Source organism: Rhinolophus hipposideros (genome assembly GCF_964194185.1).
Source record: "Rhinolophus hipposideros genome assembly, chromosome: 10".
Lineage (NCBI taxonomy): Eukaryota > Metazoa > Chordata > Mammalia > Chiroptera > Rhinolophidae > Rhinolophus > Rhinolophus hipposideros.
Window position 1 is genome coordinate 1,920,697 of NC_138056.1, and position 26,308 is coordinate 1,947,004.

The following is a 26,308-nucleotide window of genomic DNA, read 5'->3' on the forward strand; positions in this document are numbered from 1 at the left end:
TGCCCGGTTTGGGGCCTGGGTTTATCTCATACAATGAGTTGGGCAGCATCCCGTCTTACCTGTGCACTGGAACAGTTCATGTGAGAGTGATGTGAGCTGCTTCTTGAAAATATTGTAGAAATTACAAAAAAAACTGGGCTTAGAACCTTCTTTTGGGGGGAGGGTTAAGTGACTATCATTTCCATTTCTCCAATGGGTTTCTATTTATTAGGATTTTCTACTTCACAAGTCACTGGGTAATTTTTTCCTTGAAAATCATCCATCACATCAAGTTTTAAATTTTATGGACATAAAATTAACCATCATAATAACTTATAATTCTTCAATTCATTCTGCATTTGTAGTTATTGCTCCCTTTTCATTCCCAATTCTTTATTTGTTACTTTACTTACTTGAAGTTTATCTATTTTACTTGCTCTTCAAACAACCAGTATTTGGTTTTATTGACCAATTCTATTTTCATGAAAATGTTTGTATTTTGCTAATGTCTTCCTTTATCCTTTCTTATTCTTCCTTTGTACTTATTCCAGTGTTCTTTTTCTAGCTTAACACATTTATTTTCAGCCTTTGTGGTTTTCTGAAACTGCTATAAATATTCCTATGAATACCCTTTTGGCCGCATCCCACAGGTTTTGATATGTTAGACTCTCACTGTAAATCTGTTCTAAATAAATTTATTTTCATTTTCTCATTAATCAAAGTTACTTAGAACTACCTATCTTTAACTTCTAGGTATATTAGGTTTGTCACTCTCTTTTTGTTACTAATTTCCCATTTAATTTCAAGATATAGACTTTTCCTTTCAGGCCCAATAAAGCTATCTTTGTTCCCTTTTTATTTATGTATGGAGGCAACAGAGCCTTTTCTGTGGAGTTAAACTTGTTGGTTGAGTCATTCAGTTTCTCTACATCCTTATTTGTTTGTTTTTCCCACTGTGGTGTGTTAGCTTCTGGAGAAGGTTACTATAGGGTTTGTTTGGCTTTGTCTTCTCTGCACTCTGGCCACACGTGTGTCCTTCTCTCAGGTGTGTGCTATGGTCCCTCCCTCTTTCTTCTCTCCTCCTAGAACACCTGTCCATCAGTTCTGGAATGCCGCAGCCTCCACATTCCCTCGCTTTCCCTTCATCCTGCCTTTTCCCTCTCCTGCCGGTCATGCTGCGTCGTGGGGGAGCCCCTGGGCTCCATCTGCACTCACTGCTCACCCATCTTCTGGCCCCACCTCTCCCCTCCCATGTGTGGACGCTCTTTCTGCCATCACAGTGATGATCAGGTCTTTGAGCTCCATTCCTTTTTCAGACGTCCGACCCCTTCGTGTCTCTCTGAGGACATGAGATGGGCTCTAAAGCCCGTTTAGACTTGCTCTGCCCAGGCTGCCTCCTCAGATGGGAGCTCACCCCTGCAGCGAGGCTGTTGTCCCACAGGGGTGGGGTCAGGCCCCTCGAGTGTTTGGTGACTCTTCCTCTCGGAGTGAGGTCCTGTGCGGCAGGGGAAGGTACCAGGTGAGAGCTCTTCCTTGGCTGTGCAGCTGTGACTTCAGGTGCACAAGGCACAGTGTGTGCAAAGGTCCCATGCAAGGCAGGACTGTGGTGAGGGAGAACGGAAAGGCAACTGAGGGCCTGGCAGGGTGAGGCTGGGGGATGGGAGGGGATATGCAAATCCTGCGTTTTGGGTCTTCATGCCAGCCCAGTGGAAGCTCTTGGAAGGTTTCAGGTGGGGCTGCTGTGTGTTTTGAATTGTTGCTCTGGCTACAGGGTGCAGAGAACCCATGGGGGCTGGTGGTGTGGGCTCAGATGGGATGGAGGTCATTAGACCTGAGCGAAGAAGGGCAGATGGAAAGCAGAGAGGATGCCAAGGAAAGTGGCCTGCAGAAGACCCCTGTGAAGTCAGAGTCCTACTGATGCCTTCCTTCAGCGTCACTGAACTTGCCCTTGTCCCCTGCCCTTATGGTAATTCTGGACTGTTCACGGTGCCGTCTGGGCTTTGTGGTGGGCCTCGCCACTCCCCCTGGAAGGGTGTCACCCCTCTGGAAGCCCTCATTGTTGCTCAGAGATGCCACCCTCTTGGTCTCCTTAATCTCTTAATGACACCTTCTCCTTCTTACCTGGCTGGTCCTTGAGGTGTCCTCTTAAAGGGTGCTTCATCCAGGAAATCCCAATCACCTTCCACTGGCACCACGTCCCCACTCTGTAAGCACTATGAGCACCGTGGTCGCATAACAGCCCCACAGTCCCCGGCACCTGTGAACATGTGACCTTACAGGGAAAATGGGACTTTGCATCTGTGGTGAAGTTAAGATCCTGAGGTGGGAGATCGGCCTGGATTACCCAGGTGGGCCCAGTGTCACCACAAGGGTCCTTATGAGAGGGAGACAGGGGGCGGGGTCAAAGTCAGAGGAAGGGACGTGATGATGGAAGCAAAGGTCAGAGAGGAGAAAAGATGCCCCACTGATGGCTTTGAAGGTGAAGGAAGGGGCCATGGGCCCAGAAGCGCAGGCACCTCGAGAAGTTGGAAACGGTCAGGGAACAGGTTCTCCCCTTGGCCCCCAGACAACTGCAGCCCTGCCCACACCATGATGTTAGCCCCATGAGACTCCTGACCTCCAGTCTTTAAGACAGTAAATGAGTAGCCTGAAGCCTGTGGTAACTTGTTCCAGCAGCAACAGGACACTTATACAAGCACCAACTTGGTGCTGGGCCCTGGGGTACAGCAGTGGATGAGATGGACCAGACACTGCCCTTGTGGGGTTGCCCTCTAGGAAGTGGGGACAAGTATTTAGTTAGGCTCATGCTGAGTACTGTAAAGACAGCTAAGTGGGCATGCAGCAGGGGTTGGGACCCCGTCTAGGACGTTAGCAACGATGTCCTCAGGAAGCAGCCTGTGATCTGAACACAAAGCACAAGTGGAAATTACCTAGACTAAGCAGAGGGATGGAGCGAGCCTTCCAGACAGCACATATGAAGGCCCCAAGGCGGGAGGGAACATGCCTGGCTTGTGGATCTGAGAGGAAGTAGAGGGCTGAGCATGGGCCAAGGGAGAGAGCGGGGTGAGGGGTGAAGTGTTAGACGGGGCTAGACCATGGAGGGCACTCAGAGTGAGGACAGTGGGGCATTAGGCAACGGGGGTACATGAAAAAATTTGCAGTTATAAGATCACTCTGAAATTTAAGAAGATAATGTAATCATTAAGCCAGAACAGGATGCTATGAGAAAGAAACAATTAGAGAACCAGAAAGAGCTCTTGGAAATGTAAAATATGCTGCTGGATTTAAAAAAAAAAAAAACTCAGTAAAAGATTGAAGTAAATCTCCCAGAAAGTGGAATAAAGACAGAGAGATGGAAAATAAGAAAGAACAGCCAAGAAGCATGGAGACTCAATCCAAGGACATCCAACATCCAACTCCTAGACCTTCCAGAAAGGGAGACGAAAGACACTGAGGAGAGGAAACGGAAAGGAAAGAAAAGGAGGGCCCACCGAGATCCTGGAAACAAAGACAGCCACCATGTCCTCATGTCCTTCCAGAACACCCTGGAAACTTCTTGAAGAACAAATAAATGACCTGCCAAACTGTGGGCCTCTAAATGGGCTGGTCTTCAGTAGAGAAGATTTACAAAGACAAGTTCAAAATTCCGAAGAAAATTACAATTCTATACCCAGCCAAAATATCTATCAAGGGTGAGGGTACCATAAAAGCATTTTCAGCCACTCGGGAGTTCATAAAATTTACCTTTTCTTAGAAAGTTATGGAGAAGATGAGCACAAAACGTGGGAGCAAGCCAAGACAGAGGGAGGCATGGATGCAGGCAATGGTGGGTCCTGTGCAGGGGGAAAGGGGGAAGCCCCAGCCCAGGGCGAGTAGAGGATGGCTGCCTGAGGCAGGGAGGGTCTACTTTCTCTCAAGAAAATGAACAAGGTAGATTCAGAAGCAGACTTGGTACAACGAACCTTCTGAAACAGGATCATCCTGAGAAAGGCGTTCCTAGAAAACAGGGCGAGACCCGCGGCCCCCGTGGTGCTAAGGGAACTGAGTAGCAGCATGGATTTCATAGTGGGCTGAATCAAAATAATGGTGACGTTATGCTGGGAAATTAGCGGGAGGGGGACAGTAAACGTGTGAGGGAGCTCAGTCCTCACCGTCCGTGAGAGGACGTATATGAACAATGTCTGAAGTTGATAAATCAAGAAATAACCTGGCAAGTATGTTCTTTAAGGCGGTAAGGGATCTGCCAGAGGGGAACCTTCAAAGGAGCCGCCCCACGAGTGGGACGGGGTGCAAGCTGAGCTGAGGCCCGAATGGTTCTTTTTCACTATAAGCTGTACAGTGAGCACACGTTCTTGGGGTTACACTCACCCATCCACACGCACCAACATGCTCACACACACACGCACACATGCATGACTAACGTCCCACAAGTGTTGCTCTCTGGCTGGATTGTAAGATGACCGTGGGGGGCCAGAGGAGAAGAGGAGACGGGTGAGGGGCCACAGCTGAAGTCCTGGGAGGCAGGAGGGAAAGAGGACCAGGAGGTGAAAAGAAGGGCAGCTGCAGGACATGTTTAGGGAGCGAAACCCGCAGACTTGGGCAGGGGTTGGATGAGGGGATGAGGGAGGGATGTCCTCAGGAAAAATAACCCCCCAGGCTCTAGATGGCCATGGAGGGGGGCAGGGGAGGCTTCAGTGAATCCCACTGGGAACGTGGCAGAGGATGACGTGACATATCTTTGAGATATCCATGTGGAGACGCCCATCTGCAGTTAGGGTGTGAGGCCCCAAGGAGAGGCTGCGTGGAGGTGGCACCTGAAGGGTGTGAACGAGGTGACCCGGTGAGAGATTGTGCCCTGGGGGAGGAGAAAGAGGCAGGACCGGGCCATGCAAGGGCTGCAGAATGATGGGCAGGTGCCAGAGGAGTGGGGCAGCAGTGGGCAGGAGAGCTAGGAAGCTTGGGAGGAGGATTCGAGAAGAGGTGTGTCATGCCGTCCAGACGTCAGGAAACGAGGACTGGGCCGTCCCGTGGGGCGGCCACCCAGAACCAGACTTCCATAGTTGGTCTGGGTCAGTGCTATGGCCGTCTCCACTCTGACCCCACTAGACCCTACACTGATTGGGGACATGACTCCCACTCTGGTCACCAGGTCCCCCGTGCTGGCACATAGGAGATGCCCCATGAATTCTCATGGCCTGAGTGACCGGACACGGAGGTGGGCATTGGGGGCAGGGACGGCTCGGTGTCGATAGAAGCCAGACGGTCCAGCCAGGGCGGGGAGGAGGGGGAGGCCTGGGCCTGCTGCACCGTCCACACGTGGGTCTGCGCATGGGGACAGTGCAGGAGGACTGGCATGTGGAACTCAGCCTGGAGCCGAGAACAAGGTCAGAGGGACCTGGAGAGGGATATCTTTGTACTCAGAGCCGGTCACAGAGGGAAAAGGACCCAGAGAGTGTGGGGCCAGCCCTTTCCGAAGGCATGGCTGAGGCCAGGTGTGCACCGGACCCTCCCTTCCTCCCTCTGCAGCCAGGACCTCGGACTTCCTGGGTGTGGGCCAGCTGCCGGGCTGCCAGGGTGCAGACCCCGTCGGACAGGAACGCCGAGAGAGGCCTCTCCCAGGCAGCACGTTCTGCGTCCTTCACCCGCCTCCACTCAGCCTCCTCCAGGACAACGCGTGGTTCCTGTAGGAGGGTTCCAGGGCCCAGGGGGGTCAGAAAGCAGGTGCAGAGGGCAAGGGGAGAAACACCGCTCTCCACATCCCAGCCTGCCTTTGGCACTTGCTGCTAGGGGGCCCTAGCCGTGTGCCTGTAGTTACACCAGTGACACCCTTCTCTGAGTTAGATGTCATTGTTTTGAACCAATATGTTCTGAATGTCTGCTATGTACGAGGCGCCAGGAGCACAGGGAAAGTATGTGGACCTGCCCTTGAGGGAGACGTGTACAGTGGGGCCACGGACAGTAAACAGACAATGAATTATCTTCCTCATAGAAGTGGGGGAAGCTCCCAGGGCAGTTAGTCATTCACACTTCAGTATGAATGAGTTTCTCCCATGCTTTGCTTGCTAAAGGACTGGACCGGGGGGCCTCAGGCTCCAGAGACTGGGGTGAGGGGTGGGGGTCAGAGCAGAGCTGGGGCAGGGCAGGCGCTTCCCACAGATGCTTCCTCAGCTCCCACCTTCCCAGGCTGCCTCCCTGGGGCCCCCGGGAGGCCCTCCCTTGGACCCCCCCCACCCGGCCTGGTCTTGGCCCCTCCTGTCCCCCATACCCTCTCCCCGCGGCCTCACCCTCCCCACCATCCTGGAAACGATTTTGTTGTCTGCGGAGATCATGTGTAACGGCCTGTGAGTTATAAGTCTCCGGAGCAAGCAGCCTGTTACCTAACCAGGCCTGGCTCACGCCCATGTCTTGAGTAATTATTGGGGGGCGGGGGGCCCTACAGCCCGCAGCAGAACCTCTCCGAGGGACTGCTATTGTTTTTCATGTCAGCTGCATTTTAAGGCTACATTTCACGTCAGCTGTGACTTGGAAGGAAAGAGGGCCCAGCCTTTGAAAATGAAGAAATTTAGACCAGGATGGTGGAGGGCAGCTTAACTCTTTGGGCCCCCACCCCGTGCTCCCCAGCTTCCCAGGGTTGCCTGACAGAGAGCAGGCTTGTCGGGGATCAGAACCCATGGCCAGGCCCGGCAGCCGCCCCTTGGCAGTGCCGATGGAAACCACCGTGCGGTTACACACAGACAGTCACGGAAACCCGGGAGGACAGCAGAGCTGAGGGCGCGCCAGGCCCGCCTCAGAGCCCTCCCCCCCTGCCCCCGCCCCGCTTTCCCACAGTTCACACCCCTGAAGGTCTGCACCGAGCACCCACAGTGTGGAAATGGATCTGGGGCATGGGTGGGGCTCGCCCAGCAACCCCAGCCCACCCCCCTTGGGCCCCGGGGAGAACAGATGGGGTGTAGGGTAATTGGGGCTCCCCTGAGTGCTCCTCCTCTGAGGACCCCAGCCCCACCTCCACCAAGGAGCCACTGACTCAGTGCCTCAAGCACCTACTGTGTGCCTGGAGGGGCACCAACTGCTGAGAGGCCCGCAAACCCCTTCCTCAGGGAGCTCGCTCCAGGCAGAGACCGGCAAGGAGCCAGCAGGCCAGTGGGGGTGGGGCACAAGTTACAGAGCAGCAAGGACCAGGAGGGAGAAAGCGGGCTGGGGGCAACGGAGCCGTGCTGGATGGGGTTCTCTGAGGAGGTAACACTGCAGCAGAAGCCAAATGGGGGGTAGCTGGACAGATGTCGGGGAGCAGGGAAGGGTGGCCCAACCCACCCTCAGCCCCTCTGGATGCCTCATGCTGCTGACGACCAGGCTCTGGCCCCCAGCCCTGGGCTTTAGGAGGTTCCTGTGCTTTTCTGGCTTTAAAGTGTGCATTGACTCACTCGCTCACCTCTTCGCTAAGTCTTTTAACACATCTTTACTGAGTGCCTACTGTGGGCCAGAGGCATCTATCCTGAGGTCCTGAGGTGGGAGAGCCTGGAGCGTTCGGCTCAGCAGCACCCAGGCCGGTGGGACTCGCGTGGGTGAGTGGGCCGAGGTGAGGCTGGGGCTCCGGCAGGGGCCAGATCAGCGCCCAGCAGCCTGACATATTTTCAGTCAGTCAGAAGCTGTCAGAGGGTTGTAAGCTCTGAGCCCAGAGGGGACATGCTCTGATTTACATGCTTCTGAGCCGTGTGAAGGATGGAGTAGGGTGCCGGGGACGCAGAGCGAGCTATTGGTAGAGATCTAGACGGACTAGATTCAGGGCAAGGGGGTTGGTCCAGCTCTTTCTGAGACAATAGTCAAAAGAGAATTTCTCCCCCAAGGGGTTCCAGCAGAGCGGGAGCACCCCGAGTTGATGGGTGCACAGCACTGCAGCAGGACCCAGGGTTTTCTGTCTGTTTCCTTCACTGTCTGAAGCACACGGCTTCAGCCCATGGCCACTGAAGGCTGCTCCTGCAGTCACCATCACACCTGCATTCCAGCAGCAGGAAGGAGGGAAAAAACCCTGCACAGAAGCCACCTTTGTCAGTTCCCCTTATTTCCATGGACTAGAATGTAACATACACCCCAAGTCACTACACGGACCCCTGGGAAACCAAATGTCTACTCCAGGCAACCAAATACCCTGTTTAATCCCAGGTTCTGTTGGTTAAAAGCAGAGAATGACTACGGAGACAATTAGCCATATTTGCCACAATTAGCCATCTCAGTCATCAATTGCACATGTGGTTTGGGGTCCAGCTAGAAAGACCTCAGGTAGGAGGAAGGTGCGGCTGTGAGCAACCAACCACGTGGCACTACCACTTCCTGGGATGAAGACGATGGAGAGGACACGATGTGTTGATTCTGAGACACTGAAGTGGTGAGGCCAGGCCCCGGGGCTCCATGGCATGTTGGGCCCTGGGAGTCCAAACCAGGAACCACCGGCATGTGGACGTGGTGAGGTCAGCAACAAAGGGAATACCGACCTGCGGACATGCAAGAGCAGAGCTGGCCACCATGCAATGTCCAGCAGAGAAAGGGGGCCACAGCGGAGACCCGCAGGAGAGAAAGCCAGCAGTGTGTGGGTCTCGGAGCTGGAGGGCCTCAGCAGTGAGGGTCCTGCCCTCCTCGAAGGAAAGCTCGGAGAAGTCCAGACAGAAGACAGCATGAAGTGGCCACTGGGCAGTCACTGATCCCTGGAACCATGGGGTGCTAGGGACAAGAGCCCAGATGCAGAGGGATGAAAAGTTAATGTACAACCTCTGGTTAAATATGGCACATTAACACACGTGTTTATTTCCACTCCCTCCAAATCCCACTAAAACGACAGTAAAGTCATCAAACAATTTTAAGGTGTAAATCAACAAGGTGAAAGCAATCAGGGGAGGAGACAAGAGAGACACCAAAAAGTGTCGGCAAAAGGACCAGTGGAATGTCAACTCCGAGGCTGCAGACGGGAGAGCCACCGAGAATGAGGCCGTTTCCAGCCCAAACCATGGACAGACTCGAGGACGGGAGCCCCAGGTAGCCTCGAAGCTGGGACTAGGCAGGACTACAGACAGGAAGATACTTAGTGAAGATCAGGTATGCCCCAGCGTGTGAAGCCCGGGTCTCTCCATCCACCAGTGCCACCAAGGACAGGAGGCTTAGTCCCCAGAGAAGCTGAACTGGAGAAGTTCTGAATTTGGGGACACCAGGAGCATCTATGGTGGAGAATAAGCTTTCGTGATAAAAACGAGGTGGACTCAGTGACCACTTTTATGCTAAAAAGTAAGGACCCTCCCCTCTTCCCTCCTCAATTCCCAGAATTGAGGGTATATCATTGTGATTTCAGAACAGCAGCAATAAAGGGGACACCCTACGTTTCCAGATAGAGAAAGTGGGTCACATGCAGAGGATAGTGAATCAAATGGCATCAGACTTTTCAACAGCAGTGAAGGAAGCCAGCACCTAATGGAGAAATGCCTTCAAACCTCTGAGGGGGAAAAAAATCTATTTCCAATGTAGAATTTCATACCCAGTCAAATTCTCAGTTATGAGAGTAGATTAAAGGCATTTTCAGTTATGCACAATCAAAAGATTTACCTATCACATGCCTTTTCTCAGAAAGTTACTTGAGGATATACTCCAGCAAAATAAGGGGAAAACCAAGAAAGAGAAAAATAGGATCCAAGAAGCAAGGGAATCCAACACCAAAGAGAGAGACAGCGAGAGACAAAGAGAGAGAGAGAGACTAAGGATTAGGGAAAGAAGTGCTAGCGTTATGACGATTCAGCAGGCCTGGAGGGCAGCCGATCCTTCTAGGACTCCAGGAAGAAACCTCTAGGAGAAAAAAATAATAAAGCTGATAGATTGCTGGTGTTCTCAACAGGATGAATAGAAGTTTTACAATTCTGGCAGAGTTCAAGAATGTAGTGATAGATGCATTAAAAACTAAGCAAAACATACAGGCATTTCTTAACCCCAGGGAAAACAAGAAGTTGTCATCATACCCGTAGACAAGCCACATGACTCAGTGGAAAACAGCATTTACATAGTGATATAAAGTTACATAATGTTTACATAAAAAGCAAACAGGAAATATTTATTTAGCCTAGAATTGCAGTACAACTGTGTTGGGAGGATAGGGGCATGGCCGGGAGAGAAGCTGTGAGAATGAAATCCTGATCTCTTGTCTTCTGTGTTAGTCAGTCACTAGGTTAAAACTGCACATGCCAGGAATAGCAACAGCACATGGTTTTGAATACCGAGGAAAAGCCAGGAAACAGCTAGGACGGTGGCGGGATTGGCTGCTTGTGGGTCGGGCACTGGGGAACCTAGCGCCCATGGGAGCTCCTCAGATGGGCTTGCTTGCTGATGGTGGGAAAGCTGAAGTTAGACGGAGAATGCTAATGCAGGAGAATGCGGAGGTCCGCCGGTGCCCTAGTGAGGAAGACAAGGAGCCACTTAGCCAAGGAGCCAGGGCTCTGATGGGGGAGGGGAGGGTGTTTGGGAAGCTTGGGAGAGTGAGTGAGAGGAGACAGGACAGGTGGACCCTTCATGCCTAATGTGCAGACTGGGACTGGCAGGTCCCGGCAGCACCCCTCTGGGTAGCTAGGGGCTGGGGCTGTGCAGGGTGGGGCAGCGATGAGAGGAGGGCTCCCTGGTGGGTGCGCCCTTCCCACCTTTAACTCGGGTTGACAGAGGGACCTGGGTTCTTGCCCAGGTGGGTCTCCTGGATCTGTGACCTGAGTGGTACCAAGGATGGTCTCTAAGGCTCCCGGATCCAGGCCCTAATGGGGAGCCTTTAGGCTGTGACCACAGGCGACCTGGGTCCTCCTGGAGGCCTGCAGAACACGCTCAGTCTGGTCAGCATGAGTTCTCCCACATGGGCCTGGTGACCCAGGGAGCTCTTCCTCCCGGTCCCAAGAGCAGGAAAGGCAGGCTGAGAGCCGCAGGATGGGGCCTGAATCTCTCCTGAGCCCTCAGGTCAGCCCAGGCCAGGCAGGCCCCCTGCCAGACCAGGGCCTGCTTCCTGGGTGGAAACCTCCCCACACTTCCAGTCACCTTCCGAGCATTGTGGGCCCCCTTGGGAGCCCCCCCTCCTTTACTCAGTTGTCCTGAGGCCTCCAACCTCCCAAGGACATTCCACATCTGTCCCCTTCAGTGCCTTGGCCACATAGCCACACACCTAGGGGTCAGGGCCGGGGCTTCCTAAGATCACAGGACTGAGGTGAGGACAAGAGTGCAGGGGGGTGACAGTGAGGGGTGGCATTGTCACCTACACAGAAGCTGCTGGTGGCCTGGCCAGAGGGTTGTGAGTTTGGAGGTCGTGGGGTGGGGGACAGACACGCTGCTGGAGAGCATTACTCTGCTTTTGCACTTCGCCTGGTCCTGGCTCCTCTCCCCACCCCAGCCCAGCGTGCCCATGCAGATGCCTGCTGGTGGCGGACAGACCCTCCTGGGTAGAACAGGTTGCTGTTCCCTGCACAGGGCGGGCTGCATAGAGGGCCTGCCCGCCAGATGGGGGCCCAGACCATCCACGAGGTCTCAGAGTCGGGAAGTTCATGGGGTGCTGCTGGGCCTTCCTGGTTTGGGGAAAGGGTGAGACTGGGGTGCACATGACGCCTCCTAGAGCACCAATGCACAGAGGGGGCCACACAACAGGACAGATGACAGGGCCCCTCCCGCTTCCCTGAAAGGTGGGGACATCTGTGGGCTTCCAGAGAAGCCAGCAGATTGGAGGCCCAAGGGTGGCAGAGCCCTGCGATGATCACAGCTACGGGACTGGGGGAACCCTGGAGCCCCGGGGAGTGGGGCTGACTGTCTCTCTCGGTCCTGGTGGCCCCCAGCCTCACCTGAAGCCAGACTGGGTGGAGATGGGGGGCAGATCCCAGCCTCCTGAGGTTCCTCCCCCTAGGACAGTGACCAACTGGGAACCTGTAGCTCTTGGGGTTTATGACCTGCCTGCCCCAGAACCTCTCTGAAGACCACCTAGGTCACCTGAGCCCCAGAGTGGGCACCGGGGCACACCTGCCATGACACAGGTCTGCCCACACACCTGTCCATGGCAGTCACAGCACTGTGTAGTCTGTCAGTGACATAAATGGCCGAGAACCATCCTCCCCGTGACGGGGAGGGGGCTGCAGTGCAGGGAGGACCAGGGCCTGGCCAGGGTCACAGGGCAGCCATGTCTGACCTCTGTCTGCTCGTGGAGCACCGCTTCACATCCGTTTTATGGAGATGAAGAGGTCACCAAAGGCTAGGTCCCACACTTGCATGTGACAGAGACTAGGCTGGCGACCAGCACACTCGGGGATAGGGAACCACAGGTGACAATGAAGAAGGTGGGCCAGGAAACTGGGTGAGAGCTGGGGATGCTGACTGGCCTGAGAAGGAGGGGTGCTGGGAACAGAGGGTAGCAGCGCTTGCCAAATATGTCCAGATGGGGCTGGCGCACTCGTGGCCTGGCCTGGAGTCCCCGTGACTTCCTTCCTGCCCACCCTGCTCGCCCCCTCCTCACCCACTTTCTGGACGGTCCGTCTCAGGGTGGGGGCTGGACCCCCTGGGGCAGATGTGGGCAGAGGCCTCAGTCCCCCCAACACACATACTGGGCACCTGCAGTGTCTCCACATCAGGCAGGTCATGGTGAGGCACCCAGATCCGTGGTGCAGCACCCACCCCAAGCGGAGCCCCCTCCCCACCTGGGCCAGCCTGAATCCAGCTCTCTGGCCCCCCAGTCCCTGCCACCATGCCCGGATTCTGCTCCACGTGCCAGCTCCCAGCTTTCACGCACTCCCAATGTAGGGCCCAGCATAGCTCTGATGGAAGTCTGCGTGTGCCCAAACACACACGTATGTCCAAACACACACACACACACAGGCCAAGCCCCACGGCCCCTGTGCTGGTCACCCCACGTGGGGCTGACATGGACAGTTCTGGCCTCTGGGCGGTTATCCACTCATTCTGCCAACCTTTGGCGAGCACCTACTGTGTGCCAGGCACAGGGTTAGCAGCGGCCAGGCAACTAAACAGAAGCCCTGCCCTTAAGGAGCTGACCATCCACAGGGCACAGAGACCAGAAATGAGACAAGTCAGCAAAATGATGATAAGTGCTAAGCAGAGGACAGCAGAGAGCACTGCCGACAGGCCGGGCGGCCCTGAGAGGGGCGTTTAAGTAAACACAGAAGCAGCCTGAAGCTCGCAGGGAAAGAGCCCTCCTCCCAGCGGCAGCAGGTGCAAAGGGACTGAGGCAGGACTGGGCTGGACGGAGCGAGCAGGGTCCGGGGGAGAGCACAGCCAGGGCATGAGGGGTCTCAGAGCCATGGCAGTGCCCCTGCCCTTGGCTCTGAGGGAGTGGCTCAGCCGAGGGGCGGGGGTGCAGGCATCTCCTGGACGTGACCTTCTGGGGGGAAATGTGAGGGCAGCTAAAGGACAGAGGGGGCTCAGTTGGAGGTCAGGGCATGTTGGAACACAATAGGGGAAGGGACAGAGCTCCCCGAGAAGGGGCAGCTGTGGGCTGACCGTAGGGTGACCATGGGAGGGTGGCCAAAGGTGGAGGGCAGGACCTTGGTAGGTGAGGGTGAGAACCTCACCAGGAGGGAGGCTGAGCAGTTTGAAAACCGCCAAGGGTGACCAAAGGAATTCTGGGGGGCAGTGGGCACAGGGCTCAAATCTTCAGAAAACTGGGCTGGGGCTTTGGGAAGGAGGTGAGAGAATTGTCTGGAAGCAGCAAGGCAAAGCAGGAGGACCTCACCCAACATGCAGGGTGGCTGGGAACCTTCGGCCGTCAGGGGAGGGTGAGGACATCAGTCAAAGGCTGACCCTGAGCCCTTGGGCAAGGAAAGGGCCGTGAGAACAGAAAGGTGGCGGGGTGGCGGGAGCCTCGAGGAAGGGTCACTGCCCAGCTCGGCCTTGGCCTTGTCCACAGGCACCCAGACCCATTGCAGAGCAGCAGGCCCTCCCCACACAGGGGTGCCTGCCTGGGGAGCGCTTGGCCTTCCTGACTGCCAATGGACACCAGCCACGTGAGGCTTCCAGAACGCCATGGAAAGGCTGGCTTTGAGCCCCCCCGCCCCAGGAGCAGGCTCTGCGGACGACGTGTTTCAACACGGCAGCCTCAGAACCTGTGTTGAGTGAAAACAAGCAAGTAGAGAACGGCTGTCTCATGTTACCATTTACACCAAAGCGCTCGATGGATATTGTATCACGTGCGCAAGCTGTGTTTCGAAATAGCTGGAAGCATAAACAGCAGATCGCTCAGCCGGTTACCTGGGAGAGGAGGCGACCAGAGTGAGGCTGGCTGGGTCAAAGGGGATGTTTCTTTGAAATGTTTTTACTTTTGAGAGAGAGAATGTTTTCGAAGAGTGCTTAAATTTCGTGCAAAACCTTGTAAACAGGCTCATTTAAAAACAAGAACTCCAGCTGGGCAGAGCGTGTAGGCCGGAGAGGGGGCATAGAGGGTGCTCTACTGGAGGCTGGTGGGGTGGGCAGATGGGGTTGGGGTCCACAGCCCCCGGTCATCCAGGGAAGAAGCTTGGGGGTACGTGCAGTCAGGGGCAGCCTGAGAAGCTGTTGTGAGTGTCGGGAGAAAGGACGTGGCCCCAGGCCGAGTGGGGGGAAACCAAGAGTGGCCTGAGAGAGGAGTGGAGAGAAAACCCACCAGGCTATGGGGACAGCCAATCTTGGGGGACAGGGAAGTGGTCAGAGGCAGCTGTGAAGTGGCAGGGAACTGGAGGACACACTGGGGCCTTCTTCCCCTGAACCCCCCACAGGCCAGAGTTGCTGCCCAGGGGAGCTGGACCCTGCCCCCTATCTGTGACCACAGACCCATGGACCTCTATTCTCATACGTGACCCCTACAGCTACAGGACAGACTAGCTGTCCCCTCCCTGCTAGGGAGGTGAAAGAAGCCAAAATCACCTAGTCGGTGAGGGGTCGTGGATGGCCTAGCAGTGTCCCTGCTTTCAGAAAGGCAGACATTTAAGAAGTAAACAATACAAGTGGTACCACGCAGAGCGGGAGGTGATGGCAGACAAACCAAGAGAGAGGAGAAGGAGGGAGAACGTCTAAAGAGGAGCCCCTCACCTTGGAGCCTGAAGAATGAGAAGCGTCTGCTGGCTCAAGAAAGAGTGGATTGTTTCAGGGAGTGGGGCCAGCGGGTGCAAAGATCCTGAGGCAGGGAGGGATGGGGCACGTGCAAGGAGCGGGAAGAAGCCCTTGCAGGGCATGAAGGGGCAGTGGCCGAGTGGGACACAGGGCCCAGACCCTGAAGAATAAGGCCAGGGCCGGGCTGTGTACCCTGAGCGCACTCACAGACCTGCAGGGGTTTCCCTCAGGGCAGGACCCTGGGGCAGCCCGCTGGCATGGAGAACTGCAGGGAGTGGAAGGCGAGCCTGGAGGGCACTGCTAGCTGGCCTGGGGACTGGTGGGCTGAGGGGTCCTGACCAAGTTGTGGGGAGCAGGGGGCAGCAGAGCCTGGTGGAAGAAGCCAGTGGCAGATGGAACAGCGACCACACAGCCAATGGGCTGCCCCGCCCGCCTGTCCACCATCACTGGGCTGTGTGTCACCCACACGCCTGCCCACCCGGACCTGGGGTTTGGCTGCAGTGGCCAAGTGCTCACTGACTCCAGATACAGTGTTCTGCCGGCGTCCCCCTGGCTTCCGGGACTTTGGGCTCGGCAGAGGGGCAGCAAGGGAGGGAAAGGGGGAAGAATCAAACGCAGGTGGGGCCTCCGCCAGCCGCCAACACAAACACGGCCTCTCGGCTTCCAGTGCCTTTTTCCAGCCTGCCCTACATTCCCGCCTGCCCGGCCCGGCCTGGGGCTCCGCGACGTGGGCAGGGCGAGCAGCCGCCCCAGCTTGGCCCCCACCAGCAGCTCCCTCCTGAGGCCCCAGGCAGCCCATCCAGGAGGCCCAAGGCCTGCTCATCCTGGGCAGGGGTCTCCCCCAGCCTCCCACCAGGTGTCTGCCCAGGACCCTTCTAGGGGGAGGTGTGCAGTGAGGCTCCCATGCCACCCGCAGCCCCTGATTCTGCCACTGACCCCATCTGTAACCTCTGTCCTGTGAGCTTTGCCCTCCCTGAAATCCTCGTGTGTCCACACAGAGACAGCCTTGGTGAGGCCGTGGGGGTGTTACTCTGGACACACATGCTGGGCTGACAGAGAAGCAGGGGAGGGACGCAGCAGCTAAGTGCCCAGGATTGAGCACATGTGTGGACAAGGCACACACACACCTCCTTGGGCCTTTGTCCTGGGGGTGAGGGGTGGGGCAACAAGAGACAAAAGACATAATTAATAAGCCTGCAACATAAGTGTGAGTTCTGGAGGAAGGAAAGGTACATGCAGGGCCGGGTCTGGGGGGCCGGTTGCTGTGCTCAGTACGGAGCCCAGGGAGGCCTCAGGGAGAAGCAGACGAGCAGAAATGTGGACAAGGCGAGGGCCCGAGCCACCGAAGAACCCAGCACCATGTTCCTGCGGGCGGTGGAGAGAAGGGGCAGGAGTGGGGACGGACTGGAGGCCCCAGGCAGGAGCTATTGGGGGTGACAGGGCTCGGATCACACAGGCAGCGCCCCTGTGGCCCATGGGAGGACTTTGTCTTTTGTTCAGAGCTCAGAGGGGGGTCTTCTCCGAGTTCTGAGCAGAGGACCGAGCTCTCTCAGACTCCGGTGCACTGGGAGTTCTGTGGAGGGAGATGGCTCAGGTCAGCGGGAGCAGCTCAGCCTGGCTTCGGCCCGGAGAGACTGGCAGGGGGAAGAGCATGTCACTCAGAGGCCATTGTGCCAGTGGAGGGGGTCCTAGGGCTGGGTGTGTAGGCTTGTGATGATGGGTATGTGGCTTGTGATGATGACCCTGAGACACCCCCTCATCCGTCAGCCTGGAACGAGGTAGAACAGGAACCCAGGCAGTCTGTCCATGTGCCTGAGTCCTCCCCCCACCCCCCCCCATGACCCAGACCCACTGCTGTGCTCTTCACATGTGCTAGCATGCCCAAAATGTCCCCATGCCGGGCCTCCCACACAGGCGGGGGCCTGCACTCATGCAGACACACTGTGTGCATGCCGACCTCAGCCACAGCACACGTGTGCAGGGCCCTGCGGCCCTGCGGCCCTCTCCCCGCCACGGGACAAAGAGCCCCTGCAGAGAGAGCGGCTGCCCTGGGGACTGGCAGTAAAACCTTAGCGGCTAGAAACACGTTGATTCTTCTCCAAGAGCTAAAGTACTAAAACAAAGTCATAAACACAATTACACCGTCTCCTGCCATAAATTTCAACGTTATGAAGCGCTGTGACCTATTTCCACTCATACCCAGCTCTGGAAGACCATCCAGCCCCAAGGGGCCCTAACGAAAGAGTGATTTATGGGTGTTATTCCGGAGTTCTTGTCGTGGGGGAGGGGCGTTCCCAAGCCCCAGGAGCCACAGAGGCCCAGTGCCAGGGGCAGGGCCCACAGGCTGTGTGTGCTCTGGGGAGGGGTTGGGCCAGGGTGCTTGCCGTGGGGGGGACCCCCCAGGACAGCTCACTGCAGGCAGACAGTACCCTGCACCAGCCTCCCCTCCCCCTTGGCGAGAGGGTCTCCTGGGGGGCTGTGGAGTCAAGGTGCTGGGCCATGTCGCACCCGCTGTGTTTACTCCACAAACATGAACTGGGCCCCTCCAGTGCTGGCAAGGACGGGCGGAGGAGCCCGGCTGCTAGACACTAATTTAGTGAGGAAAAGCTAAGGGATAAGCAGACACAACTGTACACCAGGTGCCTTGGAGAAAACCAGGGCTGCTCAGGGGGGTGGAAGGGCCTTGGCAGAGGGAGGGGTGGCCTCAGAGCAGTGACAGTGGTGAGACCTGAGGGTGGGGGTGGAGTGGTGACTGGGACAGGTAGTGGGAACAGCAGGGACAAAGGCCACCATGTGTGAGGACCAGCAGAGAGGCCTGGAACAGAGTGCACAAGAAGGGAGGCTAGAGAGCAAAAGGGGACAGCTCTGGGGGACACAAAAGGGCCTCGGGCTTCTCCTGGGGGGGATGGAGGTCAGGAAGTTGTGAGCAGGCAGTAACACGGCCTGGTGTGTGTTTTGAAAGGACCACCATGCAAAAGTGTGTTGTGGGGGCAGGCAGGCTGGCTGGCAGGCTACTGTAGCAGTCCCAGCCGCAGAGGACGGCACCCTGGTCCAGGCTGGAGCCGTAAAGGGCAGGCAGGGATCTCCCAGGCTCTGCTGATGGGCAGAATGTGGAGCGTGAGGCTGGGATTGGGAGCCTTTTCCTGAGATGAGGAAAACTGGAAGGAACCGTATGGGTGTAGAGAGATGGAGAGACGTAAACTGAGATGAGGCAAACTGTGGTTCCATGATCTGAGTTCAGGCCCGAGGCGCCACAGGGCCGGGCGTGCAGGTCCTGGGTGTGTCCCTGGCCTGAGCCTGGGTACTTCGGGTCCAGAGGCCATCAGACCACGTCTGTTACTTCAGGGTGGCCCTCCTCCTGCCATGGTCACTGGAGAAGTGCTCTGTAATGCGTCCGGTGCCTCTCCCCTGTGTAGTTTGTCTTGGTGATAGCCATTGCCCTAAAAGTGGGAGCTCAGCTACACCTGCCTGTGCCAGAGGGCACGGGGGCAAAGGTCATGGGTCACTGTGACACCTACCACCCCCCTGACCCAGCAGCAGCGGCTTGGGGGATGAACCTGCCTTCCATGGAGAAGGAGACCCCGAAAGCCCCCAAGGAGGCCCAGCACCACCACCTGAAACCTGCTCAGCAGGCGTGCCGCCATGCAGGGGGCAGAGTCACATCTGTCAGACTCAGTCCTTCCTGTACCCAGCAGCGCCTGGTGTGGCCCAAACGCCCGTGGTGACACCAGCAGGTGGCCAGGCTCTTTCATGACGGCAGGCACAGGCACTCCTATCCACCAGTCACAGGTCACTTGCCGGAGCCTATGCTGGGGGCTTCTCACGAACTCTGTATGTTCGAGAGGGCTGGCAGGGTGGCACTGCCCACCCAGGGGACTTTGAGGTGTGGCTGGGGCCCAAGACAAGGGATGTGGGCTTCTGCCCTGAGCTCTCCAACATGGGGCTCCCTCGTGAGCTGGCCAGAGTGGGTGCTGGGCGGGCAGCAGCCTGAGGCTCTTTCTCAGGAGCCCGCCTGGACCTGGCCCCAGCTTGTGCTGGCCCCATCCCGTCCCCCGAGCTGTGTCCGGGGACTCAAGGCCCACTCGGCCCTCCAGGCCTCAGCTGTACCACCCTCTGATGGGCGCAGGAGTGGCAGAGGGCCGTGCTGGGCACACAGGTGCTACAGGCCTGCAGCCAGGGCAGCAGGGAGAAGGTGGGCCCCTGCGTGCCCTGCTGGGAGCCTGGACCCCCGAGTTCCTACAGCCCAGCTCTGCACCTAGTGATCAACATCCCGAGTGTTGCTCCTGAGAACGGCTCAGTGGCCGTTGGTCCAGGCCAGTCTACGCACCAGAGGAGGGCTCAGGTCACCTCCGCCTGTGACCCTCGGAAGGGCCCTGGGCCGTCCTGAGAGGAGGCCCTGCCCACCTTCAGATGCTGGCTCACAGGCACCCGGGGCTCCGCCCGCCCCTCGCGCCCCTCGCGCCCCAGGCCTTGGTGCCCATCTCCCCTGCCAGGGCTGTCGTCGGCATCAGGTCCAGAGCTGGGATCAAGGCTGAGCAGGTTCTACAAAAATTTCCCCTGAAAGACTCTTTTTCAAGATTTTCTTTTGAAAATAAATTCATAACCACATCAAACAGGAAGCCCGTGGCCGTGGGTTTGATCACCAGCCGCCCGGGGCTCTCTAACTAGCTGTTATTCTAATTGCTTTTTTCTCTTCCGAGGGCTGCATAAGTCTTCGTATGGTTATTAATTTGGTGAGTAGAGGCAGAGAAACAAGGGAGCTTTTGTTGGCCTTGCCCTTCTGGTCATTATCAAATTGCTAATAAGGACGAGATCCCCAAAACTCATCTGTTGCAGCAGCTCCTGGCGAACACGGTTGCCATCCCCCAAGGGTGGCAGAGCTGCCCCGGGCACCCACCCCGCAGATGCAGCTCCCTGTGCCTGGGGTTTCCCCAAGGCCACTGCCTCCTGCTCATCTGGTGTCACAATCAATGAAGGTGTTCTGTGCTCAGGCCTGAAAAGGTGAGGCGTCTTCAGGGGCCATGTCTCTGAGACGTGATGGAGAGCCAGGAGGAGCCGCCGCCGGAGCCCTGGCCCGGGGCTCTCCAGGCACAGCAGCCCTCAGGGCTGCCCACAGGCCTGGGCAAAGGAGGCCCCTGCCAAGGGGCTGCTCCGAGAGCCGGGGTTCCACCCCGAGACCCCACCCCCACTCTGTATGTGCTGTCTTACTCCACCCCCGAGACAGCCCACAGAGGGAGGGCCTGGTTCCCACCTTCCAGAAAGGAAGGCACATCACCCAGGTGTCAGCGTGGGATCTGACTAGGCCTCCCAGACCAGCCTGACCACGGCTCACCCCACAGCACAGGGCCACGCGATGTGTCGTTGAAGGAGATAGGATGGGGACCCATGCATGCTGGGCAGGGGCCACGACAGGGCCCTGCGGGCTGGATGGTGCATAGCAAACTCGGAGCCCAGAGCTGGCCGTGCTGGAGGGCACCAGGCTTCCCCAGGTGGTGTGTGGCACCAAGGTCAGGCCGAAGCTCCAGGAGGGAGGTGGGGCTGGGAGGGCTCCCCAGGGCTTGGCCCACTCTCTGTTCACCAGGCCTCCTGCTCACCCCCTGAGGTGGCCCAGAACCAAGCCCCTTCTCGAGACACGCCCCGCAGCCCCCACTCTTTCTGCACCCCAACCACCCGGCCGTTTCCTTTTTCCCAAGAACACCCCATAAAGCCTTCCATACCCACTTGCACATCTGGAGACATCAACAGATGTTCAAGTGCCGTAAAGTGAAAATTTATGAAACCACAAATTTTCTTCTGTAATGTATTTGGTGCTTTAATTGATGCCAAACCAATCGGTGCTTGGAGCTGAGGCCTGCACAGTTGGGAGACAGTCAGCCTGGACCAGCCTTGGTTAAGGCAACCATCGTGCGGGGCCCAGGGGACCCAGGGGGGCTCCAAAGCCCAGGTGACCGCCACCGGCCTCCCAGGGCACAAGCAGGCGGTGGGACTGAGGAGGCTGATCACGCAGAGGGAGCCCCAGGGGTCTCGGCCCGGGCGGGGGAAGGTTCAGGTGTGAGCAAGTCTGCTCCCCACGTCCCCTCCTGCCTTGCTCACTGAGTGTTTGCCCAGCCTTCTGAGCCCAGCTCAGACCCCTTGCTCTCGCCCCCTCCCTGCCCAACACTGGGGGTGGAGGGCTACAGGGGTGAGATGGGAGATGCAGGGGACCCAGCTGGTGATCCTGAGCAAGACCCTTCTCCTCCTGTACAGTGGGGATGTAGGCCTCGTCGGTGGCTTCCAAACAGCTCTGCAGAGAACTGGGGTGCTGGGCAGGCATCTGGGGAAATTGGGGAGGCTGAATGAATGGCCCCAGGCCCCACCAGAGAAGCCCTGCACCCCTTCCCTTTATTTATAGCCTGGGCTCCCGCATCAGCTTTGTCTAAGGAAATAGGTTAAGCCCCTCTGGTCTGTGTGGTGGGACCTCAGATTGCAGCTGTCCCCTGGGGAGGCCTGGGACAGGTGGATTTCAGACTATTCCCAGCGCATTGCCTGGGCATCAGCCTCTGGGGAGGGGCACAGCACTCCGCCACAGGCAGCCATTCTCACAGGAGGTGTGGGGAGAGGAGGGCTGCTGGGACACACCTTCAGGGCCCATCCTGCGCTACGTGCCGCAGGGGTCTCAGGTTAAGGAACTGCCTGCCCTGACTCCCCAAGAGACACCCCTCTTCTCATGTCCTCCCTGCCCAGTTCAGCATCCATTGTAAGGGGAGGGTTCTTGACTGTCACACCTACTGCTGAAGCCTGGCCTGGGTCCCCCTCAGGAACAGGTACTGGGCTTCTAGCCACACACAGGCCACTTCAGCCAGCAGCATCTTCCCCGGGGCCATCCTGCCGGCCAGCACCCCACTCCACCTGGTCCTGGGGCCCACAGGAGGGCCCAGCTGGGTCCAGACGCAGGCTGGCCCCGGTGGCCGGGGAATAAACATCACACAAGTATGTGCGTCCAGGAGGACTGACGGCCACAGCCCGCTCTGCCTGCGCTGCCCTCGGCCGCACAGTTCACCCTGCAGAGCCATCTTCGTGGCTTCCCCCCCCCACGCCACACTGTTCCCTACAGCAGCCCTGCGCTCTTGCTGCTGGGCCCACATGCGTGGATGACCCGGCCACCTCCTTTCCACTCCCACTGCCCGACTCACTCTGCTCTTGTCCCCACAGGTGACACAGCTGGACCAGAGGCTGCTGCTCATCACCGACATGCTTCACCAGCTTCTCTCCTTGCACCAGGGCGGCCCCCCGGGCGGCCGGCCCCCCAGCGGGGGTGGGGCCCACGTAGTCCAGCCCTGCCGCGGCCCCATCAACCCAGAGCTCTTCCTGCCCAGCAATGCCCTGCCCACCTACGAACAGCTGACCGTGCCCTGCAGGGGCCCCGATGAGGGGTCCTGATGGGGGCCTGGGGCCTGAGTGGGGAGGCCCAGAGGCACCCACCGGCCTGCCCCACCTTCCACTCAGCAGGGGCACCCATCAGGCCGCTGACCACCTCCTTGAACAGCTCTTCCCTCCCAGGCCCCAGACACCCCGTGGGCCACGCTGCCCCATAAGCCCAGGCTTGGGGGTTCACTGAGGCCACCTCTTCCCAACCAGTGGGTACTAGAACTTGGCTGGGTGTAGGAACCCCATCTCAGCTCTGAGACTCTGGCCCCCCACATTGCTTGCGTGGTGGTTGGGACACAGTGGCAGGTGGTCAGGCTGGCACCCAGGGCTGGGCACCCTGGCACTTGGTCTGTCCCATGTATGGCAGGAAGCAGGACAAGTGCGTGCAGACCCACCCTGGTAGACCCCTGGGCCTCCCTGAGGGGAGACCAAGAGACAGCTTAGACAGGGCCTGTGAGGACCACACGCCTGGCCTGGAAGCGAGGACCCAGGTGGACCCAGGGAGGAGACAGGCAGGGAAGGGCAGGCCCAGCCCATGCCAAACAGGATGCCCGTGAGCCCTGCTCAGGGGGCCCAGGTCTGGGCTGTGACCCTCAGTCTCTACTGATGCTGACTCAATGGGCCGGGAACTGTGGGGCTTATCCTGACACCACAGCTTCACGTGGGAGGGACGGGCCCACTGTCCCCAGAGCTCTTCACTGGGGGTAGAATGTCCACCTGCGGAATGGGGGTGGACAGGCCCCCTACTTTAGACTGGCAGCTTCTCCTACCCATTCCAGAGAAAAGAGGGGGGCCCCCAACCCCACTCACATGCGGCTCCTGCCTCCAGCTCCCTGCCTGGTCCGAACAGCTGGATAGACGCACAGAACTGTCAGCTGCTGAGCCCTGGGGGAGCACGAGGGTGTCCCCCCACAGGAGGGGGGCTCCTCCTGGGCATTGCATCTCACAGAAATCAGAATAATTTGTGGTGATTTGGAATCTGTGTTTTAATGAGTTTCACGGTGTGATTTTGATTCTTTCTTGTGCTGGCTTTTCCTAATAAACGTGGATCACGGGTTGGTGTCGGCTCTTCTCTCACCTTGATTCCTGGAGAGGACCCATCTTTGGGACAACCTCGTCTTCCCTCAGAGCTGCCACCCTCATCCCTCAACACACCAGTGCTCCCTCACTGTCTGCACCTGCCCGGGTGGGGGAGGTGGCCCAGGAGCCCCCAGCTCGCTGGCCTGGGGTCCTGGGCGCGGGGTCTCACCAGTGACCCAGACGCGCCTGGAAGCCAGACCATTCCTGCCCCTGTCCCCGTAGCCAGCACCATGGACGGCTCTGCCCACATGAGCAGAGAGGTGGGAAAGAAGGTGGCCAAAAACACAGCCCGCCCTCCCAGCCCAGCCTCTGCTCTTGCTGGAATGTTCTTCCTACGCACCCACCCCTCATCTGCTGAAATCACACCCTTGGTCCACGGCCCAGCTCAAAGCCTCTACTGCAGCAGCTCTCCCTGATAGCTCCTCCCAAGCACCCCTCCAGGCCTTGTGACAGAGCTGCCTTTGAGGGGACAGGGGTGAGCAGGTGGGGGCAGAGCTCGGGGACCCTGTCGTCCATGCCCGCATCCCACAAGCCAGCTCTACCTAACTTCCTGAGCCCTGGGGCTGGGTGTGGACAGGGCAGCACCCTGCCTTCCCCTGCCTGCCTCCCACTGCTGCCCCCACCTCCTCCTGGGCCCAGCTTCCTTTCCCACAGGCTCTGCCTGGAGCCCCCCAAGGCCACCCTCTTGGACAGGACCCCTGCCGTCTCCCTGGAGGCAGGTGCCCAGTACCTGCTAAACAGGAAGAGTTCAAGGGCTCAGAGAGGCTGCAAGACCCCAAGGCTATGGGTCAGCTTAGCAGCCCTCCTGACTGGGACTCTCGTGACCCCAGGGCTTCCCCCTGGGGTGGCCCTGGCCACCTGGTATGGTCAAGATATGGTCACTGCCCTTTTCACAGCAGTCCTTGGGGAAGTGGGCAACTCTTCAGGGCCCAGCAATCAGACCAGGGCCTGGCCTGGCTGGGTCTGTGGATGATGGGGCTACAGTCCGCGCCCTGGGCAGCCAGCCATCTTAGGGGACACACTTGGGCCTGTCCCATGCCAGGCTGGCCCTGAGGGCCCACAAGGTCCACCATGAGAGTGGGGCCCATCCAGGCCCATCCCCAGGATCCTTAAGGAGCTTGAAATGGACAGATGTATCCTGATTAAAGTGGGGTGCAGGGAAGGCCCCACACCGGCATGCCTGCCCCTGTCTAGGCCTCAGTCTCCCCCTCAGTAACACAGTGTGCCCTCGGGCCTGTGTAGCTCCTAGCAGGTTAGGCGTATGCCAGGTGGGTGCCATCCCACCCTCACCCTGCCCCACGGGCGCCCCAATGCTCTGCAAGGCTCTCCATTCCCCACTCAGCTCACAGGTACAGATACACTCAACCAGGGCCCGCGGGGGTGGGGTCTGCTCTGTATACCTTCAGACTATCCTCCACCCTCTGGGACTGCTGCTCCCTCCAGATCCCACCCCAATTCCCATGCCATCAGGGCTAGGGGCACCTGAGATTTTGAGGACAGGGCTGTCCCCAGGTCACTGTAAGCAGCGGACAGCTAGTATCAGGATGGGGAGGAAGGTTTCCATATAGAGTTGGTCCCTTGGGAGGAGAAGGCCCTGGGGCCCACTCTGCTAGCCCCGCTGAGTCTGTGCCTCCCAGGGGCTCCCCAGAACCCAGCCCTGGCTCCCACTGTAGGGGCTGGTCAATGTCGGGGGAGGGGAGGTGGGCAGCGCAGGGCCTGGGGCCTCCCCAGCCGGTACCCACGGGGGAGGGGCGGGAGCAACAATTACTGGAAAGGCAAAAGCTGTTGTTTCCTTGTTAGGTAAATATTTGCAAAAACCCCAGGAAGCTGGCTGGAGAGCAGGGCCCTCCGTGGAGCCCCAGGCCCAGGCCTCAGCAGCACAGGAACCCCAGCCCTCAGCCCATGGTGCGCTCCCTCCGGCGGCCGCCCATCTGGGCAGGGCACGGCCCCTGCACCCAGCCTGCTTTGTTTCCTGTATTATCAACTGTGCACAAAGTACCCGAGTGCTTCACTCCTGGACGGGCCATTGCAGCCCTCTCGGGTGTGAAATGCAATTTACCTGAAATAAAGCCCAATTATGGAATTAGCTAATTAAAGCCTGCAGTGGAGGCTGGGCCCAGCCAGCCGAGGGCTCAATGCTCGCCCGGTGCCCACGGCCTGAGGAACAGATGGCGCCCCAGCCCACCACGCCGGCCGCATTCCTTCACTCTGTCCCCCGATAACTGACTTAGACAGCACACGGCCATCTGGTGTATGACACGTCCTGTGTGCCCCGGACAATGGCCCAGCAGACCTCTCCAGGAGAGGGCCGTCGCCTGGGCAACGGTGGCATGTGCAGGCCAGGCCCATTCAGGGCCCCTCCCCCGCCCCTTTGTAGGCTAGCCTGGCCGCCTGGCTGACAATATCCATGAGTATTTGTCCACAGCGCCCGGCCTTTGTCTCCCAATTGGGCTGCCTTGTTGAGGTCCTGAGTGTCCAATGGGTGCCGGGAGCATCTGCTGGGGGAACAGGATGGGGGCAGCTGGGGGGCTCCTGTTTCCTGGGGCACCCACCTCCTCTGCCCATGTCCTTCCCCCATCAGAGTGTCCTCTGGAGCCAAGCAGGCGTATGGCACCACACAGGTTCTGCGTTTCGTCATGGGGCCAGTCTCTGAGGCTGGTGTCAGCCCAACCTGAGGTTCTCCTGGGCTCTGGGCCACGGGCCGGGAGAGGAAGGGCAAGGCAGGCCCCCCACCCTCGCCCCTGTCTGTGAG

General features: G+C 58.1%; 1 protein-coding gene across 4 annotated transcripts in view; it reads left to right on the forward strand.

The window, feature by feature from the left end:
- KCNQ1 (potassium voltage-gated channel subfamily Q member 1) overlaps nt 1–23,531 on the forward strand; it is a 305,793-nt gene extending 282,262 nt beyond the window's left edge. For all 4 annotated transcript variants that reach the window (XM_081062870.1, XM_081062871.1, XM_081062873.1 and 1 more), the window contains one exon: nt 22,261–23,531. In XM_081062870.1, coding sequence (XP_080918996.1) covers nt 22,261–22,488 — 228 coding nt within the window. In that variant the 3' untranslated portion in view covers nt 22,489–23,531. The remainder of the gene's footprint in view (nt 1–22,260) is intronic.
- The last annotated feature ends 2,777 nt before the right edge of the window (nt 23,532–26,308 follow it).